Raw genomic sequence first — 9,115 nt, 5'->3', positions numbered from 1 at the left:
TTTCCCTGAAAACACAACCAGCACAACTATCCAGGTGGTCTCTGAAAGCATCGGTTAGTCCATTATAAAAGATATCAAGTATTCATTTTTCTTAAGAGGATGATTAGGCAAAGCATTAAGTAATTGGAGAAGCCTCCCCCAAGCTTGTGGGAGACTCTCTTCTTCAATTTGCACAAAATTATATATTTCCCTTAAAGCAGCTTGTTTCTTATGAGCAGGGAAATATTTAGTAGAGAAGTAAGAAATCATATCCTGGGGACTACGCACACAACCAGGATCAAGAGAATTAAATAATATCTTAGCATCACCCTTTAATGAGAACGGAAATATCTTAAGGATATAATAATAGCGAGTTTTCTCATCATTAGTGAACAGGGTGGCTATATCATTTAATTAAGTAAGATGTGCCACAACAGTTTCAGATTCATAGCCATAGAAAGGATCAGATTCAACTAAAATAATTATCTCAGGATCAACAGAGAAATCATAATCTTTATCAGTAACAAAGATAGGTGAAGTAGCATAAGCAGGATCATATTTCATTCTAGCATTCAAAGTTTTTTGTTTCAGCTTAGCTAATAATTTCTTAATATCACTCCTATCATTGCAAGCAAGAAAATCTCTAGCAGCTTCTTCATCCATAACATAGCCCTCGGGCACAACAGGTAATTCATATCTAGGGGGAGAGTCTTCATCATCACTTTCATCAATATTATCAGTTTTAATAATTTCATTCTCTCTAGCCCTAGCAAGTTGTTTATCAAGAAATTCACCAAGTGGCATGGTAGTATCAAGCATAGAAGTAGTTTCATCATAAGTATCATGCATAGCAGAAGTGGCATCATCAATAACATGCGATATATCAGAATTAATAGCAGAAGCAGGTATAGGTGTCGGAAGCTTACTCAAAACAGAAGGTGAATCAAGTGCAGAGCTAGATGGCAGTTCCTTACCTCCCATCGTAGTTGAGGGATAAATTTTTGTTTTAGCGTCTTTCAAGTTCTTCATAATGATAAGCAGATATAAATCCCAAGTGACTCAAAGAATAGAGCTATGCTCCCCGGCAACGGCGCTAGAAAATAGTCTTGATAACCCACAAGTATAGGGGATCGCAATAGTTTTCGAGGGTAGAGTATTCAATCCAAATTTATTGATTCGACACAAGGGGAGCCAAAGGATATTCTCAAGTATTAGCAGCTGAGTTGTCAATTCAACCACACCTGGAAACTTAATATCTGCAGCAAAGTGTTTAGTAGCAAAGTAATATGATAGTAGTGGTAAAGATAGCAAAAGTAACGGTAGCAAAAGTAATGTTTTTGATATTTTGTAGTGATGATAACAATAGCAACGGAAAAGTAAACAAGCAAAGAACAATATATGAAAAGCTCGTAGGCAATGGATCGGTGATGGAGAATTATGCCGGATGCGGTTTATCATGCAACAGTCATAACCTAGGGTGACACAGAACTAACTCCAGTTCATCAATGCAATATAGGCATGTATTCCGAATATAGTCATACGTGCTTATGGAAAAGAAGTTGCATGACATCTTTTGTCCTACCCTCCCGTGGCAGCGGGGTCCTAACGGAAACTAAGGGATATTAAGGCCTCCTTTTAATAGAGTATCGGACCAAAGCATTAACACATAGTGAATACATGAACTCCTCAAACTACGGTCATCACTGGTAAGTATCCCGATTATTGTCACTTCGAGGTTAACGGATCATAACACATAATAGGTGACTATAAACTTGCAAGATAGGATCAAAAACTCTCATATATTGATGAAAACATAATAGGTTCATATCTGAAATCATGGCACTCGGGCCCTAGTGACAAGCATTAAGCATAGCAAAGTCATAACAACATCAATCTCAGAACATAGTGGATACTAGGGATCAAACCCTAACAAAACTAACTCGATTACATGATAAATCTCATCCAACCCATCACCGTCCAACAAGCCTACGATGGAATTACTCACGCACGACGGTGAGCATCATGAAATTGGTGATGGAGGAAGGTTGATGATGACGATAGCGACGGATTCACTTCTCCAGAGCCCTGAACGGACTCCAGACCAGCCCTCCCGAGAGAGTTTAGGGCTTGGCGGCGGCTCCGTATCATAAAACGCGATGAATCCTTCTCCCTCGGTTTTTTATCCCCGAAAGTGAATATATGGAGTCCAGGTTGAGGTCGATGGAGCGTCAGGTGGCTCACGAGGCAGGGGGTGCGCCCCCACCCTCGTGGACAGGTGGGGCACCCCTGACGTGGATCTTCCTTCCAATATTCATTATATATTCTAAAATAATTCTCCGTTGATTTTCAGGTCATTTCAAGAACTTTTATTTCTGCACAAAAATAACACCATGGCAATTCTGCTGAGAACAACGTTGGTCCGGGTTAGTTACATTCAAATCATGCAAATTAGAGTCCAAAAGAAGGGCAAAAGTGTTTGAAAAAATAGATACGACGAAGACGTATCAGTCCTACCGGGACGGGCGGCCCGCTGTGGGAAGGAGAGGATAAGGGCCGCCGAGGCCCGTATCGCGACTAATGTGGCGGCGCGGGCGGCCGGAAAGGAGGAAGCCATCTGTGCCCGCATTGTGAAGAAACGGCAACAGGGGAACACACACGCCCTCGCCCGTGTGCAAAATCGGGTTGTCCGTGCCATGGCCGGACTAGCATCGAAGGAGGAGAAGGACGACAACGACGGCGACGAGTAGATCTGTCTCAATCCGTACTGCGTCTTCGACTGGTACTTCCGCGAGAAGGACAGCAAAAGCGTCGGGAAGGGCAAGGGCAGCCGTGGATGAACTCCACCATAGCCAAACATGATGAGTTTGTATAGTGAGATATGGTAATTGAGGTGTCCGGATGTGAATTGCATTTTTTAAGAAGTGTTCGGTCAGTGTCCGCGGACCCTTGAGGGGCCGGATTTGCCAAATCCGTTTGTAGATGCTCTTACTCGCATTCTCAGCTTGTACTCGCCTTTCGTCTTGATGAAACATCGTGGAGTACACTTTTGGGATCGAACGGCTGACGAGCCGAATGATTTTATTTTTGTTGCTGACGCATAACGCCCACCTTAAACATTAGGCATTCCATGCTAAGACGAGTAACAGTAAACCGTACGACTACGCTCGCCAAATCAGGTTGGCTGGAGGCAGGAATGTCAAAAAAAAGGTTGGCTGGAGGCAGTGCTGCCTATAAATAAGCTTTGTTCCCAATTTTCCTGCTGTGAAACAAACTACTATTCGTCTCCGGACAAGCAGCGAAACCCACGTCCGCTGCAGAAACCAAGAAGCTACGGCATGGACACCGCTAGCACGGCGACGGCGGAGGAGGAGGTCACCCGCTTAGAAGACCTCCCGGAGAGCTGCCTGGCACACGTGCTGGCGCTCACCTCCCCGCGCGATGCCTGTCGCTGCGCCGCCGTGTCCCCTTCCTTCCGCGAGGCCGCCGAGTCCGACGCCGTCTGGGATCGCTTCCTCCCGCCCGACTACCGTGCGGTCCTCCTGCGCTGCTGCTCCGGCCGCCCGCCGCCGCTGTCATCCAAGAAGGACGCCTACCTCCGGCTTTCTGACGGCGCCGTCCTGGTCGACGGCGGCGACACGGCGGTGTGGCTGGCGAGGGGAAGCGGCGCCAAGTGCGTGGCGCTGTCAGCCAGGAAGCTGAGCCTGCCGTGGGACGACGGCGAGTTCAGCTGGAGATGGACGCCTCACCCTCGCTCCAGGTATATCCATCATTTCGGGATCCTTGCTATTCTTTTCTTTAAGCGGATTCTCCCGATTAAAAGTTCCTGCCGGTTACAGATCGATCATGCACCATGCTGTTGTCGGTTACTAGTTGTAGATGTGCCCCACGCCATCTTTCTTGTTGTACTATATCTTATCTTGTCGATTTGGGATCCTGTCCAATCGTGTTTCTTTAAACAACATTTTTCGATCTGTCAGTTGCATCACGCTCATGGTTGGCATACGTAATCCCGACAATCACAACACTTTAAGCCACACATACAGAGGACACCATGATTTCGAGAGATGCGAGCTTTGCAAAACAAATAGCAAGCGCGATCCTATCTGATCGGTGCGGTCGCTACAGCTCACGTCTTCCAGTCTTGCTAGCGTGCCAGCCAAAGCACAAGGGCACAAGAAGTGAGCATCACCTGACCTGACTCTTCTCCCTTTGATTGCTTCCAAGAGAAGACTTGCCGCTCCGCGAAGCTTCGATTCACCGCCACACAGCAGGCACTCCCTCTTCTTGACCGCGCGGCGGAGACCACAGGCGCCGCGTAGATTCAGCCGTGTCAACGTCGGAAAACAGTTCCGAGGTCCGATGGCGACCTCACCCGGTGCTGTCCGCTCAAGCCACGCCACACACAGCGCATAATTAAACAACTCGGCGTTCAGTGATGTATGCATCTGCGAGATCTGCATGGACCGCGCAAATAAATAATTCTCGAGATCTCCTAATCAATTCTCGCACTGTATGATCTACTGATCTGCCTCATCTCTTGCTGGTCGTGCTGATTTCTCAGGTTCGCGGAGGTGGCGCAGCTGGTGCACTGCACCGGCCTGGACATCTACGGCCGGCTGCCGGCCGCCGCGCTGACGCCGGCGACCGACTACGCCGCGTACTTGGTGTTTGACGTGGCGGACGAAGGCCACCGCGGCCTGAGCTTCCCGGACCAGGAGACCACGGTGGCAGTCGGCGGGCGCGCGGCGTCGCGCCACGCTGTGTGCCTTCGCCCCGACGACGACGAGGCGCGCAAGTTCAGGGGCGTGGCCCGTGCGGACGGCGGCGACGACGGGGTGAGGCGGCCGGCGCTGCGTGACGACCGGTGGTCGGAGATTGAGATGGGACGGCTACGTATCGATGACGCCATGGCCGTGAAGGAGGAGGAGGAGGTGATGGTGAGCTTCGAGGTGTTGGAGTGGTACCCCAAGCGCGGGCTTATTGTCGAGGCCGTCGAATTTAGGCCAGTTTGATTATTATTATTTTTTGTGTAACGCAGGTACAAGGCGTGCCCGACTTTTAACTTGTGGTAATAATGCTCCAAAACACCGCGAAAGATAACAAAGTCTTACATGAAACAACATAAAAAATGCTGGACCAAATCCAAAGACTAAGGCCAACTCCAACGCACTTGATTTCGCGCCGCCGCGTCTATTTGGGTCGAAACGGACGGAAAACACGACCCAACACGCCGACGCAAACTGACGAAAAACTATGAAGATGATCATTTTTATAGGCTGACATGTGTGCCGGCCGCTGGAGCTCTAGCCGGCATAACTATGCCCATTGGCATGAACTACGGCCGTAGGGCCTAAATTTTAGATTCCATTTCCTTTGAAATTTAGATTCCATTTCCTTTGCAAAAATTTCAAACGGCCAGGCGAAATGCATCTAGCGGTTGGGTGCACGGCCAACACAGATGTAGAAACAGTTGGACGCTGCCCCTTTGCCCGACTCAACGAACAGAGTTAGGACAAAACGACGTTCGTTTGGGGTCGTGCGTTGGAGTTGGCCTAAGGAACATCTCTGAAGCAGACCCTTGAATCGTCTGCCAATGTCCGAACCATGTTGTTTAGATGAAGTTTAGCATCCAACCCACCCCACATCGGCCCGTGAATCAGTCCGCTTGTCTATTTTCTCGCAAACCGGAAGTAAACTAGGGGGTTTTGCGGGAGTCGCGGTAGGGAGATGAAGAAAAGGAGAAATCACATGGCGATGCTGCAACCTGCAAAGGCGGGTGCGTATGACAAGTCGGCCGTTCGTTGACTTAGGCCTTCTCTGGTTTACCGAAATTTTGTAACGATTTTGAAGGGTAGGAATTTTGTAGATTTTTTTTCTCTGGAGGCCTTTGGTTTGTAGAGATGGATTCATAGAAATCATACTTCACATTTCAAAGGAAAAAACATTAGTCTAGACTTACTTTTTAATCCTATGCTTCAAATGATATCCTTTTGCATGTACGAATTGAGATATATGTCATCTCATTTTCTGTGCCTTTTCTATTCCTACAATATTGTTGTCTATGAATCAAGGAGCCTAGGGTTACTACCGCACACGATAGGATTGAGACCTGGCCAGATGGGCCGTCCCGACCAATCTAAACGGACCAAGCATGGTCCGGCACTCGTGCCACACTCCCTGGCCCAGGCACGACACAACAAGGAAACGGGCCGGCCCATCGGCACATTTAGCCAACAAATACGCCTAACTTTGGGTTGTTTTGGGTCTATTTAAGGGTGTTTTCTATTTGACGCTCGCGAGCGTCGAGGTGCTGCGCTTTCGCTGAAGTGCTCGAGAGAGCACCACGAAACGGGCCGGCCCAATTCCAGTGTCAAAGCAGACAAACTGGTTTTGGGAACCTTCTAGAAGGCTCCCTCAACCGATATTTTTTCTGGTTTTTCCCTTTTTGCTGGTTTTCTGGTTTTATTTTTTCTTTTCTTTTTCTTTTTCTTTGTGTTTCTGTTTCTGCTTCTATTTCTTTCTTTTTTCCCTTTCCTTTTTCATTTTTATTTTATCCTTTGTTTTCAAAAACGTTTTTTTTGTTTATGATTTCGAAAATTGTTCATAGTTTCAAATTTGGTTCATGTTTTAAAAATTTGTTCATAATTCAAAAAATTGTTCATCGTATATCACAAAATTATTCAACATTTGTTAACATTTTGTTTAGTGTATATCACAAAATGTTCAATGTGTATTTAAAATTTGTTCACGTATATTGCACAAAATGTTCAATGTATATTTAAAAGTTGTTCATTGTATATCACAAAAAAAAGTTCAATGTGTTTTAAATATTGTTCGGTGTTTATCACAAAAATGTTCAATGTGTAGTTAAAAGTTGTTCAGTGTATATTACAAAAAGTTCAATATATAGCTAAAATTTGTTCATCCTACATAAAAGAATCAATAAATGTTTGGAATTTCATAATTGTACTCATGTTTTAATAATTGTTCACGTTTTTAAGAAAATACGTTTTAAAATTTTGTTCTACTTTTGAAATTTGTTCAAGAAAACATTTTTCATTTTTTTGAAGGACGATTAAAAAAGGGATGTGCCGGTGCACATAGCACTTTAAGGGTGGCGCCGTAATTTAAGACATGCACAGTCCTTAGATGCAGTGGTTTTTTTTGCGGGCAACTCAGAGAGCTTTATTAAGCAAGAGCATTCCTTGGACAGTCTGCCAACAGGCTGGTCACAAGGAAGCTAGGGGTCTCGTCGAGCCAACTCCGAGTCACATTCAGAGTGCATGCATGTTTTGCACAAACATGCGCTGATAAGTTAGCCGGCCTGCTTACATGTTGTATAACAAAAGAAGTGAATAAAGAACTAAGCTCTCCTAATTCTAACAAAATCGAAGCCACAATAGAACGAGAATTGTGGCGAGCTTCCCAGAGCTTCACCAGCTCCAGACAGTCAACCTCCATCATCACATGCTGGAAGCCACGTAGAGTAGCAAATCGGACTCCTTCCCGCAGTGAAAACGCCTCAATGATCAGTGGGTCAGACACCCCAATGAAAGGTTTACACCAGGCTCCTAAGAACGTGGTGGGCGAGCGGGCTACCCCACCAGCGCCACCCCGTCCATCTGTGAAATTGAGCGCACCATCTGTATTGATCTTGATGAAGCCCACATCAGGTGGTCGCCAACCAAAGTCCGGCAAGGTAGCAGCCGCCTTTCGGGGCAGTTGAAGGAGAGCAATCGCCTCCTTGGTAGATCGGATAGTTGCAGTAGGATCTCGCCCTACCTCTCCATGTTTGATCCGATTCCTAGAATGCCAAATAGACCACATAATGGTTGTAATCTTTGCACGATCATCATCTAAAAACAGTGGGCTGCGTGTGATATCCCACGCCCATGTCTCCCGCGAGAGAATTGGCAGCCGGAGCTCAAACCATGCCCATGCCTCCTCCCAAAAAGGTGTAGCATGCGAGCAGGATATAAGAGCATGGTACATGTCCTCCTCCCCGGCCAAACAAACTTTGCAGCTACTAGCGTCTGCAATATGACGGTTTTTGAGCGTGTATTCATCTGGAAGAATGCCACGAAGTACTCTCCACCAGAATACTCTTACTTTTGGAATAACAATAAGTTTCCATAGGGCTTTCCACAACTATTTGTCATCCTTTGAGGTCACAGTAGCCGTCCCTTCCTCTAGAGCTAGTCGCTCTTTCTGAGTCACGAGAGCTCGGTATGCCATCTTAACAGTGTAGTTGCCCGATCTATCAAACGCCCATGCATGAAAATCAGGCCCTCCGCCCTGAAGAATAGGAATATTAAGTATAGCAGCTGCATCTGAGGCACCAAACGTTTCCCGAATCAAATCCTGCCGACATGTCCAACTCTCAGAATCGATCAAATCTGATACTTTTTCCACCTGTGAATTTAGTGGTCGTGCTTCTGGAGTCATAGAAATGGTGCTCGGGATCCATTTATCAGTCCAGACTGATATAGTGGAGCCATCCCCCACCCGGGAAATCAACCCAATCTGGAGAGCCTCTCGACCCGCTATGATCGCCTTCCATGTAGCTGAGGCCGACGTGGGTGCTGTGGCCTGCATAAAATCTGATTCTGGAAAATAGTGACCCTTGAGTACCCTTGCACAAAGCGAGTTTGGATTGGCTAAAAAACGCCAACCTTGTTTACCCAGCATAGCTAGGTTAAACTGTTGTAAATCCCTGAAACCCATTCCCCCATTACACTTGGGTGTAGCCAAATCCTTCCAAGACACCCAATGCATAGACTTTTTGTCAAGAGAACTGCTCCAAAAATATTTTGCATAGGAAAAATTATACTCTTACAAACCTTCTTAGTCAGCAGAAAGGTACTCATCGGATAGGTAGGTATAGCTTGTACCACTGTCTTTAGCAAGATCTCACGTCCTGCACATGCTAACAACTTCTCTGACCAACCCTGAATTCTTCCACGAGCTCTCTCACTTAAATGATCAAAAGTACCGCTCGTGATTCGCCCAACTGTCGTGGGAAGACCCAAATATTTTTCACTAAAGGCCTCAACTTGAATATTCAGAACCGCCTTCATAGAGTGCCTCACAGTATCAGGAGTGTTAGCAGAAAAGAAAATAGAGCTTTTGTCACGAT

At 46.3% G+C, this 9,115-nt stretch overlaps 1 protein-coding gene across 1 annotated transcript; it reads left to right on the top strand.

Annotated features, from left to right (window-relative positions):
* Positions 1-3,193: 3,193 nt before the first annotated feature.
* LOC119328004 (F-box protein PP2-B10-like) lies at positions 3,194-5,020 on the top strand. Its single transcript, XM_037601055.1, has 2 exons — positions 3,194-3,736; positions 4,541-5,020. The coding sequence occupies exons 1-2, from the start codon at positions 3,315-3,317 to the stop codon at positions 4,989-4,991; spliced, it is 873 nt and encodes a 290-aa protein (XP_037456952.1). The 5' UTR covers positions 3,194-3,314; the 3' UTR covers positions 4,992-5,020.
* Positions 5,021-9,115: the final 4,095 nt, after the last annotated feature.

Source organism: Triticum dicoccoides, chromosome 7A, assembly GCF_002162155.2.
Source record: "Triticum dicoccoides isolate Atlit2015 ecotype Zavitan chromosome 7A, WEW_v2.0, whole genome shotgun sequence".
NCBI classification, from domain to species: Eukaryota; Viridiplantae; Streptophyta; class Magnoliopsida; order Poales; family Poaceae; genus Triticum; species Triticum dicoccoides.
This window is presented reverse-complemented; position numbering and strand designations above follow the sequence as displayed.